At 38.5% G+C, this 18674-nt stretch overlaps 1 protein-coding gene across 1 annotated transcript in view; it reads left to right on the plus strand.

Annotated features, from left to right (window-relative positions):
• Positions 1–18674, plus strand: part of kcnh3 (potassium voltage-gated channel, subfamily H (eag-related), member 3) — a 241798-nt gene that overhangs the window by 167083 nt on the left and 56041 nt on the right. The window contains exons 4-6 of the mRNA XM_084724378.1: positions 10402–10541; positions 13052–13310; positions 18434–18591. Of these exons, the coding sequence (XP_084580504.1) occupies positions 10402–10541; positions 13052–13310; positions 18434–18591 (557 nt within the window). The remainder of the gene's footprint in view (positions 1–10401; positions 10542–13051; positions 13311–18433; positions 18592–18674) is intronic.

The raw sequence follows: 18674 nt of genomic DNA on the forward strand, positions 1-18674 counted from the left end.
TTATGTAAATAACACCTGCTTCTGATAATGTCATGATGGAATGGTTAAGTTTGACTCAAACTAGTTCAAACACTTAAAACACTGATTCGTATCTAGAAGCTTAAAAATAAGTCTCGGTCATGTCCTCTAAATGAGGCATGCCCACTGAACGAAGGTCCTGTTTGTGTCCCATCTCCTTATTCCTAAACTTAAGCTCATTCTGGAGCTTTCAGCTAGATTTCACAGTCTTCATCAGTGAATACTGTCAAGTGACCAGGGGTGGATTAAGTCATTTTGGGGCCTCATGCGAACATATTCCTCAACTCTTGAGGAGTCTCAGCCTCAGGAAAAAAAAGCTGTTCTTCAGTCTGGTGGTACAGCAGCAAATACTTCTATATCTCTTGTCAGATGGCAGCAGAGTGAACAGGCTGTGGCGGAGGTGTGTACTGGTATTACTGGTCTGTTTTTTCAGCACTAATGGGGTAGTGTTGCTTAATTTTTCCACAGTCTGTACAACACACCAAGCCTTTTCTTTACATAAGGTGGCTACTGTCTTCCTGAATTATTTCTGCAAATGTACAGTAAGACCATGGAACACTCCAAGTTGGATTTTTAGATAGATTAATTTGCAAAAAGTTCAAATTTAAAAAAGTTTCTGAACCATAATGAGGCGTTTTATGGGGCTCTTGGCAGCTTAGGGCCTAAGGCAATTACCAACCACTGCAGCTGTCAGCTGTGCCTGCAGTGCTTGTTTTACCATTGACATGCACAGATTGTTATTCTAACAGCTTGATCCCACCAGGTGTGGCTGCATCACACCACGGCTGCACCACGTCAGCCACAGCAGACCACTGCCACTCAACACAATGCTTGTGATTCCTCCAGTAGTGCCCTAGCACACCCAGAGACGGCTCCCCGTTCTGCTCCGCTTCAAATTTGCGGCGAGTCTATTTTTGATGGATGCCGTGTCAATCTGCACAGAACAGATCAAGCAGACAGGAAGTTAGACACCAGAACAAGCAGAGAGAATCTTGTCAGTTTTCAAAATAAAAGACCTCATGCAAACTCACTATGAAGAACAATCAGAAAAGGAACACTTCTGAGATGCTGCTGAAGGGGGCTGCAGAAGTGTGGGGGACTGATCAAAATTGTGGCACAGACAATGCGTGTCCAGTGGAATCAAGCGGTGAGACTCTGACAACATTATGGAAAGGATTTCTACAGAGACTGTCCTTTTTTTTTTTTTACATAGAGTAAGATCCTTTTAGTCAAAGCAGAAACTAGCCGTTCTGCCGCTCTCGCCAAAGCCACCAGACTCCATTTACAGAAACAGACATTTTATTAATACTCTCTTCATCCAAACTCAACACAAACAAAATGAAACCAAAAACATCTTGGCTCATGTTTCCACACATTTCTGATTTGTTTAAAATGATTTATGGAGATTTTGGCAGATGTCAAAATATTCTAGCTGTTCTCTCCGCTGCTTCTCTGATGTCCGACCTCCCTCTCGCTCCTCTCCTGATATTTACGGGTTTATTTCCACCAAACCAGAGTTGGTGGTTGTTGGAACAGTGGACAGATGAGACAAAGTGGTTTTGGTGAGTTTGAATAAATTATGTTTTATGATGACAAAATAAAATGATGTTTCTGTAAATGGAGTCTGGTGGCTTTGAGGAGAGTGATATAACATCTGTTTCCAGTTAAACAAAAAAAGATCTTACTCCTTAACAAAAAGGTTTTTTATTCATCTCTATAGGGATCCTTTCCATAATGTTATCAGACATTTAGAATAACAATCTGAACCTGTCAGTGGCAAAAACAGACACTTTTAGTAGACATAAATACTGAGAATTCTCAGTTGCCCATAAGGACTCTCACTCAAAAAGACAAATTGATGTCCCCCTTTACTCCCTTACACACAAAAACATTACAAAATATGATCCAGGTTGAAAAATGCCGAAGTTACCCTTTAATGTGGTTGGAGATGCTGCATGTTCTGGTCTGACACCCAGCTGACAACTGTCCACAGTGTTACATCTGAGGTTGTTTTCATGTTTCACAATGAGTGATTTATGTTTTTTTAAAGACTTCCAGCTCCGTCATCTTGGTTGTAGAGGTTTAACATCATTTTACTCACTGTTCACCAGCCTGCAGAACATTTTGCCTCTCAGCTGTGCCTCTGCAGTTACTGTAATTTCAAGCAGACATCAATTAAGCATCAATTACTAATTTTCATCTCTTTTTTCATCCCGCGTCTTTCCCCCAGTGTTAATCTCACCCTGATTAAATAAGTGTGTCTGTCAATTTGATTATTACATTAATATTAATGACTGCCTCTATTAAATGCACATAGTGAAGCATAAACATTCTGTCAGAGATGGCACGCAGCTTGCCACCCCATATGATGATACAGATACATGATGGGGGTGGGAACAGCTGAAATTACCAGGCATTATTGGTGAAGTAATTAGAGGCAATAGAGGAATTAATTGGTGTAAGGGAATATGCAAACTCCACTGACGTCTTTCTCTACACAAATACTGACATTAAAACTTCAGGAAATAAAAATGCAGCTTGATTGATTGACTATATTTGAGAAAATTGTTGAACAGTCTTAGTGAGATAAAAAGGATAGGATTAGTAATTTCAGCAGGTGACTTAGAACGACATATCTTATCAACTAGGGCTGCAACTAATGATTATTTTCATCATTGATTAATCTGTTGATTATTTTCTCAATTAATCGACTAGTTGTTTGGTCCATAAAATGGTGAAAAATGTTGATCAAGATGTCCAAGATGACATCCTCAAATGTCTTGTTTTTCCAACAACCCCAAGATTTTGATTTTACTGTCATAATGGAGTAAAGAAACTAGAAAATATTCACATTTAAGAAACTGAAATCAAAGAATTTTCACTTTTTTTTCCTCAAAAGATACTCAAACAGATTAATCATTTATCAATATCATTGGCAATTAAATTAATGCATTTAATAATGTTTATTTCAGGTTAAAAAAAAAAAGCTAAATTCTTTCTTGTGTGTGTTGGGTATGAAATAAATATTTTGTTAAATTACAAAAAATATACAGCCTGGTAGATATTAGATAAAATGCAGGTGTTCCAAGACTGTTGTTAAAGCTAAAGGCTAAAACACACCATCACTGAAGGGCAAAACATGCTAAAACAACTACCACTGTTATTTTCTGTGTACGGGTCCCACTCTGGTGGAGAGGCGTGTGCCTGTACATCTGCATACTGCCTGGTGACACTTCACACCACTGTCCTATTTCCAAAGAAAAATCTGGACACCTTAAAAGTCTACAGCTTTTTACCTGCAAGGCATTCAAAACAGAATTTATCAAGACGCTGCACCTGCAGGATTTATAAAGTGAGCCTTAAGCCAGGGTCGGCTGCCTCCTTTATTAGGTTGTTGGGGTTTTTTGCCCGTGACCTAAAAGTCAGTTCACCTACCCCACATAACATCTGATCCATAAAAAATATACTGTCTGTAGTTGTAAACATGATGATTACATCACACATTATGAAAAAGATAGTTCAGATTTGTGGTTGTATGAGGTACGAGGGTAATTCAAAAAGTTCTGAGACAAATTGAAAAAAAACTTTATTTATGAAAGATACAAAATTATTTTTCAACATAAGATCCACCTAACTCAATACACTTCTGCAAGCAATGTTTCCACCGAGAAATTCCTTCTTGATAGAATTCTGGAGCTTGTCTAGTCAACCAGGTCACAACCTCCCTCTTCGCTTCAAGTATGGACTGAAATCTTGTTCCTTTCAAATGTTCCTTCAACTTTGGAAATACGGCTCTAGAAGGTGAAGAGTCTCTATAAACATTTTGCAAAGCTTCAATGATTTCTGTAGGTTTCCATTGAAGTTTTGTTAGAAATTTGATGTTTGCTCGAACTTCAAATTGGCTCATTTTGGACGGTCAAAAAAGTTGGTTTTGTAATATGTAACCTGGAACATTGAATAACAAAGTTAGAATGCTGTAACTTGTCAAATTTGTTTATAAGTCATCAGTGGTACGATTCAAGGTCATTTTGTTACACTATTTTTACTCAGTTTGAATTTATGTCATTTGTCTTAGAACTTTTTGAATGCCCCTCGTACATCTCCACAGTCAGTGTATTACCTACAGGAGATGACAGCTGACATGCCCCCAGTTTAGAGAAGCAGCAGGAGCACCAGTGTAGGAAGTTAAACAATGTCCTGCTGTGGACAGGGTCAGCAGCAACACATATTTTAGTTTAAGTGTACCCTATGTTTAGAATAATTTAACGTAGTAATTTTAGAAAACCACAGTTATAAAAGTCAAATATCACTCTCTTCAAATCAAACAGACTCCTTTGGCAGAAACACGTGACTTTCTGGTCTATCGCTGCCTTGAGTGGCTAGTTTGTATCATTGTGTGATTTTGGTGTTTTAAAGCCTAGATAGTCAAACTATGGTACTAATTCTACTGATCAAGCTCAAGCTCCTTCTAGTGGTACATGGAGGAATCTCAAAAAAAAAAAATTAAATAGATTAAATATGTATATATTTAGAAACACAACAAAATGTTACTAAATTAATTTAAATTAAAGTAGTACTTCAAAACTGAGAGTGCTGAAATGTAATTTAAAATAAGTTTTATCTTTCCTGAAATATTTTTGTTTTGATATCAGCCTGTCACGTTCATGCACATAACTAATCATGAGTTAAAATGTGCTGGCAGTAAGCCTCTGCTTTACTGTGCAGGCAGTGTGTTTTGTCTGACAACACTCAACAATAAATATTCATATATTCCTCCAGTATGAATTGTCTGTAACTGAATATACTGATACAACTTCATTTTCCTGTCTTACAGCAAAGTAAAGTGGTGTAAATATTCAAAATATAGCGTACACTTAAACTGATAGTGTAAAAAGAGTGTGTAAAATGTGTTCCTTAGCTTCCAGCACCGGTACTCATGCTGCTTCTCCAAACTGGGATTGTCTTGACTGCCATCTAATCATAACAAAACTCATACAACCCCACTTCAAAAAATCTGAACTATCCCTTTAACACTTCTGGTCTGTTGGTTGTTTTGGGCTTGTTGAGCAGTCTGTGGTTCATACTTGTGTGAAAACAGAACAGGAAATCCCAGCATGCAAAGCTGAGAGAGCAGACTGAACGTTGTCAGCGTGTTGAGTCTGTGATGGGATTGCCACGGTTCAAAAACTGCATTGAATATTTTGTAATCCTGCAGACATTAAACTGCAAACACTGAATACACAGTTATTACAGATATTCAAATCTTTCAAGTCAAAATACTTCTAAACTTCCAAATCATGTTGCCTTGCAAAAGCTGAGTTCACTACAGAGAATCAAAGAGCTGAATACCGACCCTGTAGAGAGACGGCGAGTGAAGCAGAGTAATCAGGACTCTTAAGATGAAGTGAAGTGTTTAAAAATTAATTTTTTTAGATTGGCTTCCAGAGCTGCTGTCTGTAGTGCTTCCTGGTGGGAAAGAGCACCTGCTTGAAATCACTTAACCAATTTTCCCCCACTTGGCCAGGCTCTCCCATTCGGATGAATGTCTCATTGCTTTACCACTGAAATAACTGGCTTTCATATACTCTGGCTGTGTTTTACAGAGAGCAGGAGTTATTACTTTTTAAATCAAGCTACTAACTTGAGAGTGCAGAACACACCACAGGGGACAGAGGACAAATAACAAAAACAGGCGGAAAAGGAAGGCGAGAGAGGGACAAAGGAGGATTTAAATGATTTCTATTTTCCGATCCATCAGTGAGACATGACTGTAAGCATTAACATAACATCCAGCTTTCTGCGAGACGCCTCTGGATGTCAGAGGAAAATGACAGAGGGAAAAAGTGACATGCGACGAGAAAATGAAGGAAAGACTTTGACATTTATGAAGCTGACACAAACGATCGCATTTACCTGCTGCTGACTGGTTGAACAGCTCATTTTTGGCACTTAGCTCAGCGTGGTGTGCCTTTTCAACACAAAGAGTCAGTTAGTAAGATGGACGCTGAGTGACAAGGACAGAAAAAGGCTGGAAATACGTTTATGAAAGAAAAAGAGGCGTAATCATGCAGAAAGTACAGTGTTTTATGCTCTTTAACACTAATGAAAGCACCTTTAAAAAGAGACACACACTCGTATGCGCCACAAGTTGCTCACACACATATGCATGGTGTTAATTGACAGTATTAATAACTGAAAATGTAGCCAGTCTATTTTCCCCACTGGTTCCCCCAGAGAACATTTACATATATTCTGAAAACCAGAACTATCAGTATAAGAGCATAATAACAAGAATGTAGCCTGAGGTGTGTAAATATGACCTCCTTCTTTGAACTGCACTCCCTAATCTGCCAGCAGCAGATTCATGTTGAGCAGTGGAAGTGAACGCAGCAGCCTTCTCTGCACGTGGAATTTGGTTGGGCACCTTTAGTGTTAGTTGGAACAATGACCCAGAGACCTCAGCTTCCTGTGTCTCCAGGAGTCCTGCTGATATTATTTCAGTGTGTTCCAGCTCCCTCAAGGTGCAGCATCTGTTTATAAAATAGGAAATAGGAAGACGTAATAAATGTTAGTATAAAGTTTCTTTAGGCTACAGTGGCTGTGAACATTCAGTTCAGGCTGCAAATAGGCTGCAATAAGTTTATGTTTAATTATGGTGTTTTTCTGCGTTAAGTATTATTGAATGAAAATAAGAATAAATACATATCCTAAACAGCTCATGAGAAATGACTTAAAATCAGAGAGTCTCCTCAGCAGCCATCTGTGTGCACCGCTGAGCAAATTAGCACCTTCCTTTCAAACTTATTAAATACAGATGCAGTCACAGTCACTGCAAATGATTTTCAGGCTTGGTAAATCGTTGTGCATGTTTTCTCCTCCCAGTATTTTGCACACTAGAGAAGAAACGTTCCATATTGCATATTGATAAAGGCAAACGTACTAAGTATGCGTGCTGTCTTGCACATTTGAGAGCTGCAGTCTTCAGTGCACACTGTTAGATCAGACTGCATATTTGTTTGCAGGTGATATCGAGTTTGCACACAATTTCACACACGAAACCTTCAGGTAAATCAGGCCTTGAGAGAGAAAAGTAGTGAGGTTTGAAGGAGCTATTGGCCACAGCGTCGACTACATTTAACCTGAAATTTCCATCATCGGTTGTAAAATGATCCCACAGCAGATTAGATGAGGAGTGCTGCTTCACAAATTCTGGTTTCAAAAAGCAGGTGCTCTTCAGCTCCAAGGACATCTGATGAGACCAAAAGAAGAAGGTGAGCGGGTTAGACTTGCTTTGCTTTGTGAACAGTAAGTACAAGCCAAAAGAAAAAAAAAAACCAAAGCACACTGCTCTGCAAAACTTAAAAAGCCTTTAATAAATGGGCTTAGCGCCTACACGTTTCAACTCGGTCTTCTTCAGGGCATGTGAAACAAATGGCAGCTTGCAGATGTACCGAAGCTGGTGTCAGCTACCAGGCAATCAGAGCAGCACTTGATAACAGTGTAAAATTATCCCGTCAGCCTCCAACGACCTTGTTTGCAGCCTCTTCCTCTTTCGCGTGAACACCCTGCTTAAATAAAGTTCAGCAGACTTTAATCTTTTACCTTTTTTCTCCTGCTTAAAGTTGAGAGGAGAATGTTGTCTCTTACCCAGCAGATTTTCACATCAACACAACAACCAGCACCTCCTTTGTGCATCTGTCAAAACAGATGCTGCTGCAGACGCTGTATGAGACAGAAAACACACACCTTGTTTTTACCACATATTTGCTGGTAGTAATGGACTTGTGAATAACCCCCAGCTGTACAATACATACAGTACAGAGAGGAAAAAAGAGCCACCAGTCCCAGAAACAGTGCTTAGTTTCTCAGTGCACCATGTGAACCAGTGGAAATCCCTCCTAGATGCGGTGAACAAATCAAATTTAGTTGCTGTAAATGAAAATGATTTGGTTACAGGGGTGGGTATTTGCCAAGCATGACATCATATTATGGACAGACAGATGAACAATCATAATAGGAAATGTAAAGTGGAAATGGAGAGAAGTAGAAAAGATTTTCTGTCTTGATGATGGCTTAACAGAAAACAACTCCCTTAATCTGCCTGCTGTACCTCTGAGGCGTCTGCGGGATCAATTGATGTCTTCTTCCGTCTTTCGCCTGCACAGCAACTACTTCACCTTACCTGAGCTTATTTTTCCTTGTTCAATAAATGACAAAAAGATTGATGTGAATGAGATTGGAGGTGTGTAGCTATTATTACTGATTGTGATCTGTAAATACAGATATGGATCTCAGCCCAGACGATCAAATTCTACCTAAAGAACACTGTGTTTAGTCAATAAAGAGCCACAAAGGCAGACAGCAAGTCAATATCAGATCAAACACTGAGCTACTGCAAATCAGAACATAGAGCTGGCACAGAAGAGTTGTAACCTAACATAAAGGGAATTTCACACTAAAATAAGTTAATAAAGTAAGATGGTTTGACCCATATGAGAGTGCAGGCTGCTGCTGAGACAACACAACGCCATAATGTGATTTCATGGGGTAAGATGGTTTATGGTAAGATTAAAAAAAAGAGAATTTACGGGACTAAACCCTGAAGTTGTACATTTAGCAGGAAAAAATATATAATAAAAATATAATATATAAATATAAAGTGACAGCAGTGTCTGTGGTGTGGTGAGGTTGATCCAGCCTTGCATAGTGAAGCAATGAAGTCGCTTGATAAAAAAAAAAGTTGTATGTGTGAAGTCAGTCTTGCAGAGAATATTTTCTTGTAAATTTGTGAGTTTTTTTTACTATTTCAATCTCAATCTCAGAAATTTCTGAAAAAAAAAAAACACAAAATGGAAAAATTTTGCGTGAAAAAACTCTGAGATTGACCTGATGAAGGTGTCACCCATGTGATGAGGTTTATCCAACCTTTACGTTAATCTCTTACTTTAATTTCTGACATTTATCTTGCAAATTTATGGATTTAAAATCTTAGAGAATATCCAGGTTTTAATATCAATAATATGTAATATTTAATATCTAAAATTTACAAGAAGAACTCACAAATTTCTAAGAAAACTTGAATATTTGCCAGGATTATGGAGCCATGAATCTGATTATGGAGCCATAACTCTGAGATTCAAGGTTGAGGTTGATCCAATTGAACAGCGATGCATGAATTAGAAAATAAAAATAAAATAAAAAATTCTGTTGCAACCTCAAAATCATCTTGTAAATTTATGGCTTTATAATCACAGAGAATATTAAAGTATTTTTCTGTAAATTTTGAGGTTTTCTCAGAAAATGACCACCTTAATCTCAAAATATCCAGGCTTTTTTTGTCCTGTAAAATTACGCCTTTAATCTTAGGATTTTTGAGAAACAAAAACAAAACACAAAAACTTAAATTATAGACTAATTGTAGAATTATAAAGCCCAAAACATGTGGAAGAACCTTTAACTTTGAATTTGCAAATCTTAGAAATGTTACGGTTTAACTTAGAGGTGGACCCAAATGCAGACAACGGGAGGCAGGGGTGGAGTTCAAAAGATATTTATTATGGTTGACCAAAAATAAAACTTACAACCGTGATGAGGGAGCATCCAAAAACAGGCAGGGAGGAAGAAAACCAAAAATCCCAAAATCAAAAAACACAGGAAGACACTGACCAACACGGAGGCAAGACGAGAGAGAGTGAATGAACCAACAAAGGAAGAGGACAAGACACAGGATTAAATACACTAGGAAGGGGAAGGAAAACAAGACACAGGTGAGGGCAGTCAGAGACAGAGGCGGGTAAACAGAACAAAGTTTTTTCTTGTAATTTTTTTTTCTTGTAAATTTACCACTTTAATCTCAGAGAATATTCAAGTTTTTGTAAATTTACAACTTCAGTGTCAGAAATTTAGGAGAAAGTCAGAAATTTCTGAAAAAAAAACTTGAATATTCTCAGAGATTATAAAGCCATACATTTGCAGGACAATTCTCTGAGATTCAACTAAAATGTCTTTTTTTTCCAGATCTATAAATTTGCAAGAGAAAAAGAACTTTTTTTTTTGTTTGTCAAGGAACCATATTATTTTCACTTTGCTAATCAAACTCATTACACTGTCACTTTACTTTTGAAAATTCAGTGATGAGTAATGAGTAATGCAATAATGAGTTTTTGTTTTCTCAGAATATTATCCCCCTCCTACAGATCTCTATTTTTTTTTTTTTTACAATGACCCTAATATAACATGGCAGGTTTAAGACAGGTTATATTTTTACTGCCCCTGACCTATAAAAGATTTTTCAGTCAGCATGTTCGGGTTACTGAAGACCTTGGTTTAAATTCTTCCTCTGTGTTGGGGATTGTGGCTCAGCATGTTTCATCTCCTCCACAGATGAGGAGACGGGTCTGGAGGTACATCAGGTAACTCGCCCTCCAGGCTTCAACGCCAACCGGCGCCGCAGCAGAGCTGTTCTCTATCACCTGTCAGGACACCTGCAGAAACAAGACAAGAGCAAGCTCAAGATCAACAATGTGAGTAAAAAGATTTAAGATACTCCTGTGAAAGGCTGGACTTACTCTGCGGTCACTAGCTCCTCAAGTTTTTGGAGTAGTAAGATGTTTGGTTGCCAGATGATGTGCCTCATGCCAACTGAGCCCCAGACGGCCTCTCAATGAATTGTTATTTTTACTTTTGAGACTTTTGCACAGATAATTCAGTCAAATCACAAAGGTAAGGATGTTTGTCTGAAGGATAAATATAGGACAATACAAACTTTATGAACCCCTACAGGTTGTTCAACAACAAACAATCTGTTTTGAAGACATTTCCAGATTCTTCAAAGACTCTTTTATCCAGATGGAATAAAAAATTATTCCAGCTTTACAATAAAATCATTTTAATTGTTTCCCAAGTTGCGGCATGGTTTGTATTTCTATTATCATATGACAGAATACACTCTTGGTTCAGCACACCACAAAGATCTCCAGAGTCATAACGAGATGATGATGAGTGTATCAGCCCAGCGTTGTGGTGTTTGTGTGTGTGTTGCAGGACAGTGGGCAGCACACAGATGGTATGAAGGTCATCAGGAGTGAACTCACTTCTGTTTGACTTTAGAGTAAAAGAGCCCAACATTCTGATGATGTTAGTGATAAAACAAACTTGCAGACTTCTGCAGTTTGAATCCTGTATGATGCCCACTTACTGAGGACTTATTTTAGTTTTTATATGCTTAAACACTAAAGTTATCTATTAAAAATAGGTGAGGTATGATTGAAAAAAAAAAACAGGATGTTGCACAAGCATTTTGTAGTTTAACCTTAACCTTTTTGATGAGATTTCTGTCTTTATTTTGTACAGTGGACACCTCTTGTAGTGATCATGTCTGTCCAGGTCAAAGTGACCACTATAACCAGATGATATCAATATGTATTAGCATTAAAACGAGAGTTATTGGCTACTGCTCAGCTCAATGTATAGTTGTTTATTTAATGTGTATGTGACTGCAAAATGTGTATCACCCTGGATCACATTTGTCCAGCAAATATTAGATGAATGGACGGAGGACAAGAGAAAGACAGTTATGGATGAATGAGGCATAAAGATAGTCTTCCTGATTGAACTTCTGCTGTGTTTCATTTTTGAGTAACGTTCTGCCTCTATTTAAATGACCTAGTTTGGAACGTGGATCTATTTTGGTCATTAACCATTGTACTGTTGCTTTGTTTGTACTCCATATGGTCTAGAGTAAATAAAATAATACACAAGAGGGAGTGCTGTTGTACTGAATATCAGCATGATTCGGTCACAGGCATGAGGCCGCAAGCTGAAGATAATTACATCTGTGCTGATATTCAGTACATCAGCACAACCACACTGCTTTTATACAACAATTCAACAGGCACCACTTCTTACTTACCAGTAATAAACAACAACAGATTATGATTTCTAACAGACTATGAGCTCTATGTTTAATCATTTTTTGGATCAGCGAACACAAATAGTGGACTGGAACTGGACTGTTGCCAAGCAACATATAAACACTTTCCTACACAATAATGTGAGCTCGCAAGCTGCTCTGTGTACTGTAGGTGTACATATTACTGTAGTAGAGTTCTCCTTCAGTTGTCCAGATGGATGGTTTGTTTGTGGTCTGAAAGCAAACCACAGAATTTTAGCAAATTAATGATTTTAAAGTGATTTTAAAAGCTAAACTACTTATAAATCCATCTGCTGATCATGGAATCTATTCAGTCTACTGATCATTAGCCATCAATAGTCTGGTTCTTGTTGTTTGAGTCAACTAGGTAATCTGAGGAACACCAGGTTTTGCTGCTGCATCTCATTGGTTCAGTTTTGGCAGTTTGTCCTAGGCTTCAATGAGACTGTTTTTCACTGAAAGAAAATGCGAGACAATCATCACGATTTTGATGTTCACACAGAACCAGCTTCATGCAGCCGGCTGGAGATGAGAATCGAGTGTTCAACTTAACATGTTTCCTTCATCTCTGATGACATATAGTGATAACATTTTGATTTATTACCAGAAATGTAATACATATTTCTGCCACGTAATTAATGTTATGTAATCTTATATTCCTAAACCTAACCAAACTGTGAAAAGGCTTGCTGGCAGCGCTGCTCAAAGGTACCTCTGTCATCAGAATGAGGTGCTGAGGGCCATGACACAGTTTTTATTGTTGCAATCTTATATCAAGTGGAAAACCCTGAACTAACCTGTTGATATGGACTTTATACACACTTGATACACACTTGAAACACAGTACAAGGACTCGTCATTGTTGGCATTTCACACTGTATTACTCTTCCATGGGTTTTAATGCCTGTCTGCATAACATGAGTGTGAAGAGGTTCAGTAGGTTTGTGCATCAGAGCATGTTATTGTATGCAGGTGTGTATGTGTGTGTTTGGTTTTGTGTGTGTGTATGCAGCAGTGTACAGGATGATGGAGAGCAAAAGAGTGGAAAATTGCAACATGAGAAGAGTGTTGTTCACCTCCTCTCCCTGTCATCCAATCCAGAACATGTTCGGGGAGAAGCCTCCAATCCCAGAGTACAAGGTAGCAGCCATTCAGAAATCTCGCTTCATCCTGCTCCACTACGGAACCTTCAAGGCCGGCTGGGATTGGTTGATTCTGCTGGCGACCTTCTACGTGGCCGTCACCGTGCCCTATAACGTGTGTTTCACAGTGGTGGGAGGGCGGGATGAAGGGAGCAGCAGTGCCCCACGAAGCCCACCCAGTGTCAGCGACATCCTCGTAGAGATCCTGTTTATTTTAGGTGAGAGCGTTTTTTTTTTTTTTATTAAGTTCCACTATTACCACAACATGGTTTAAAGTTCCAGTATATAAGATCTCTAGGAATTTAAGAGAATAAAATGGAGTATAATATTAGCATACAATCACCTGAAAATAATTGTTACCTCAGAGTGAGCTGTATATATCTACAGAGGGAGTGGGTCCTCCTTAATGGCGGCAATGTTGCACCACCATTTTTCTTTAGTAGCCCAGAACGGACAAGGCAAACACTGGCTCTATTTTTCACAACTTTCATGGGCACTGCAGTTTTCTTACAGCTTAGAATGAGAGTGTGAAGTGAGGTGTTTGCAGTCTGCAAACTCACCACTAGATGCCGCTAAATCCTACACACTGGCCCTTTAAATCTAAAGACAAATTGATGATTTTCATGTTCATGTCTTTCAACATACTCATAGAGGACACACACCTGAGGACACATACACTTGTTTGATTAGTGCTTTCTTTCATCAAACACCAACACAAGTTTTCATCACGTAAAAGAATTAAAGGGATATTTTGGATTTTTTTGAAGTAGGATTGTATGAGATGCTTATACTGTACATAGTCAGTCATCACATGCAGAAGATGCCGGTCGAAATGCACCAGTTTGGAGAAGAAACTTAATTGGCATTTGACAGGAAAGGAAAATAAAGTCGTAGCATGTGCTATATTATTCTTAAGATTTAATTTTCATGCAGGGTAGTGTGTGTTTTGTTGCTCTCATGCATTACTGGTTGAGCACACTGAGCGCTTTAATTAATTAGTTAGCAATCACAAAACACCATGAATTCAAACATCTCTAATCATTAATGCACTTAATACAGTAACTTGTGCCTCTACCACCTGAATTAAACACACAACATGATGTCTGACACCAGCAAACACATACGACCAGAATCTCCAAATTGCATCCAAAGCCTCACACATACTGAGTGAAAGCTTTTTTAGAATTTTGCTTTTTAACTTTGAGTGATCATTAATTTTATTAAGCCTGCTATGTTGAACATTGAAGCGTGCACGATGCGATCTCTCTGCTGCACTCAGCAGCATGAATGAAAAACAGAATATGGAAGCTGTTTCAGCTCAATATCATGACTTTGAAAAAAAACAACTGGCTTGTTTTGACAAATTCCGTTTGTTTAAAATGTGAAGAATTGTAAAATATCACTTCCATGAGCCTGTTCAGTCAGACAGTGACAGATCACAGGCTGATCTTGGTATTTCATCCTCATATGCAGCCGCAGCGAACGTCAAGCTGCACACAGCATGAACAGTTTCTATTATGTTAATTATAGCGTTGATTAATGTTGAAATGACGTTCTTCTGCCTTGATAATAATTGTTAATACCAGCAGATAAAACACTAAAGTGATCAGGTTTGGAACCCGCAGGATAACAGGATAGAAAATGTGACATTTTCAGGAAAATATTAATCCCTACCCCTCACTACATCACAACTTAACATTATATAGACTGACTTTTTTTGCCCCCCCAGCGCCCATGCACCAACTATTGATAAGTACCTCAATAAAACCCCACTTCAAAAAACCTGAACTATCTTTTTAAACTATTGTAAAGATCAGCTGTTTGTTTATCACTGTATTAACCATCCCTGATGGAAAGTCAGTAAAACTGTGTATCTGAGAGAATCGTTGGTCATAATAAAAGTTTTACTGAAGTTTTTAATGATGCGTACACAGCCGTGAAAGGATATGAGCCATTTACAACAGCCCATTATGTCTCAGCGCTAACTCATTTTGTAGAAAACAACAGGCCTCTTTGTCCGCGGTCTTGTCCATCTAACTGTGGGAAAGTTGTATGAGTGCTCTTCAATGGACAATTTCCCTTAATGAGAAAGAGTGAACACAAGCCCTCCATCAATAAACTTCTGCAATGAAATTATAGGAGCCACAGAGTTAAATGGCTGACTCTGACAGTCGATATCCCATTTGTTAGAACTAATAGGCCAGCCTGTTTATCAATATGTTCACTCAGTGGATTGAAATGTGCCATCAGGCTTACGATTTTTCGTCCTTTTCTGGTAATAAGTTCCTTTTCATGAATTAACTCCATCCTTAAGACCCCAGACATCGACTTGTGAGTTAATTTGAGAGCCATACTGGTGGCTTTTTCATGTTTTAGCCAACAAATTGCAACATCGCTGCTTTTAGACACTATTAATGCAAGGACAATACTGTATGAGAGCTGAAACCAGCAATAAAAAGGGTATTTTGTCACCTTCATTTTTCTGCCAGTGGGACAACATCATTAGACAGGTGTGAACTGGGACTATTTTGGACACTACTGGAGCTTTCAAGAAGGTTTACTCTGCTGAAAAGTGTTTATGAGCCACAGTGTGTGGTGAGACAACCATCCCTGGAAGATAACCAGTGAGCAAACATGGAGGTCAAGAAATAGATGTTCAAAACTTCACCCAAAAAATGAAGATTCAGTCATTATCTACTCACCCTCGTGTCAATTGAAGGTCAGTTTTGGTTTATTAGTCCACAAAACACTGCTGGAGTTTCACAGGAAAATAGTGTTGCAAAATCTCCCAAACAACTGAAGTGAGTGTGGATCAGTTTTCAAATGTGAAAAAACAACAGATTAAAAACATAATTTCTCTCCATACTGCTCATCTGGTGTAATCCAAGTCTCCTAAAGCCCCAACATGCCAAGCTGACTAAAAAATGTTATTTTCACCATGTTTTTGAGCCTGAATCTTCGCTGTAGATCTTTAGTTTGGAGCCACATTCATGCTCATGCACACTGTCTGAACTGTGTGTGTGTGGTGTGACTGTGTGCAAAACAAACCCGACCTTCAACTGCCATGAGGGTGAACAGATAATGACTGAATTTTCATTTTTGGGTGAGCTATTCCTTTAAACAAACAAACAAAAACAAACAAACACTAAATGTAACAAGATGTAAAGTTTTAAAGTCCCCTTCCGTATTTTTTTTCCTTGACTTGGATGCAGAATGATTATACGAGGTAAATTAACTTTTCTGTGGAAATCCCTATCAGACACAAATTATTACTGAAAGCAGATAATTTTTATATGACATAAATTGTCTCTGGAGGGGATGTTAAAGTATTGGATTTTATAGTGTAATGTAATAATTGGAAATTAGTGGCTCCCTGGAAGGTAATGAATGAGTCCACTGCTTTGGAAATGATCACTTATGTAGTATTAGCATAATGTAAAGTCCCTGAGAGGTCAGTTCTGGTCAGTGCCCAACTACATAAAGAGTTTTAGTATCACTTTTCTCTTTGTTCTGCCCACGAGTTCCTGAATTAAGTCCATTATAACCTCTCAGCATATAAGTGTTCTGAGAGAAAAACAGACTTTTGCACCTCCCGTTGGCTTTTTAAAAAATCCAGCCTGTGACAGAAGCCTCTGGCCGATCACAAGTCTGTAAGATGGTTGATTGTTGAGCATTATTCCTGGTTGTCAGATACTGACGCTGTCGGTTTGGACCAGGAAATGAAACTCAATAATCAAATGTCTATCTCCAGAATTGCTTTCTGCGCCTTTAAAGTGGCAATCTCAAAGATTTCAGGTTGATTTGGCGACTTACTTCAACCTACTTTTAGTTATCGGTGGGAGGGCAAACGCTGTTTGATTCAAGAGGCTACAGAATTCTGGAGGCAGCAAAAAAAATGACTGTCATTTTAACAAACAAGTCAGGCAACAACTGGCCATGTCCATCATTCTGTGAGCAAGTGTGTCTGACTTCATGCTGCACACAGCATGAGTCTGCAGCAGCAGCAGGGCTCAGTGTAAGGAGATGGTTATCTGGCTGAAAACTTGGAGGTGTGCAGCCTGTCTCCTGCAGCTCTTCATCTAACTCACTGTGGCTGCTCCTGACTGTTCTACTACTGCCTGACATATTTCAAACTCATCAAAAATAATGCCAAAAATGACCACAGAAGCATTTCTGATTAATAAAAGTGATAAATGCTAAGCAGTAGGCAGCAGCAGGAAATCTTCAGTTTGCATTAACTGCAATCTCAGAACCCATCAGTCATTGTTTGACAATAATTTAGCATTCTGCATTCATATGTAGATTACATTAGCAGTAACTTAACCCCATTAAAAAACTGACCTGATCTCCTGTGGGCAGTTTGGAGCAGTCCGCAAGACATCATTGTTTGTATGATCCTGTTTAAATCGATCTAAAAAAAAAAAAAAAAAACATATAATAGCTACAGCATTTATTCTTTTTGCAGCAGAAAGTAAAGTCTTCACATCATCACATTGTAGCTTTAACATGATAATTGCATGTGGTACAAAACATGCTAACAACACATGGTGTCACCAGAAAATTGCCCCTAAATTAATGTGGTTTGCATGATCCTTTTTAAAATTATATTAAATATAATTATGTTACATTACATCACGTCACAAGAAATGGCAAGCAAAAATTCCAATGTTGGTACTGCAGACCATTTTTATTACAGAGTACAGATGGATGACATGTTTTCCAGGACCAGGGTGTTTCTTGAGGGGGTACCTGGGGGACTGGCCACCCCCTGAAAATAAAAGTATTTTTTATGATTGAGTGTGGAGGTTGAATTAAATACTCTCACAGCCTGAGGAAAGAGGTACTGTGGAGGTACATTTTCTTTTGGGGGACTTATCGAATAATGTATGAAAGCTTTATTGTATATTTTCATGTTGCCACTCTGTGTTGGGTTGGATTATCTTGTAAATAAAAATTCTGAGACAGAATGTAAGAAACTGTAAGATATCGTAATGAGAATGTGCATATGTATGCATATGTTCTTGTATGCCTGCATGCATACATGCATATGAATGCATGCATGTGTGTGCGTTCGTACTTCATGCCTCCTGTGCACAGGTTAGTGCCCTACCTGGGCCACCTGAGTCAAAAAAATCTAGACGCGCCCCTGTTCTAGGAATGTTGCCACAGACATCCAGTTTATAATACCGCAAATATATGAATAATTCACTTCACTGAATAATTATTGCTCTGCATGTCATTCATTGCTGTGTGATTATCATGTAACAGTGTCAATGACACCTGTACTCTTCTGTTGGTAATTCCTGCTGTCAGCTTCCGCTGTTGTTGTCCTCCTCTGCAGACATTTTGCTGAACTTTCGAACTACTTTTGTGAGCACGTCGGGTCAGGTAGTGTACGACGCCCGCTCCATCTGTGTTCACTACGTCACCACCTGGCTCTTTGTCGATCTCATTGCCGCCCTGCCCTTTGACCTGCTGTATGCTTTCAACGTCAGCGTGGTGAGTCTCCTCTGTGTGTGTCATTTGTGCGTTTACATTAACAGTGTGTGACAGATTGACAAAGTGTGTAACAAATCAGGCTG

The sequence above is a fragment of the Lutjanus erythropterus genome, chromosome 8, assembly GCF_056507025.1.
Source record: "Lutjanus erythropterus isolate fLutEry1 chromosome 8, fLutEry1.hap2, whole genome shotgun sequence".
Classification (NCBI taxonomy): Eukaryota; Metazoa; Chordata; class Actinopteri; order Lutjaniformes; family Lutjanidae; genus Lutjanus; species Lutjanus erythropterus.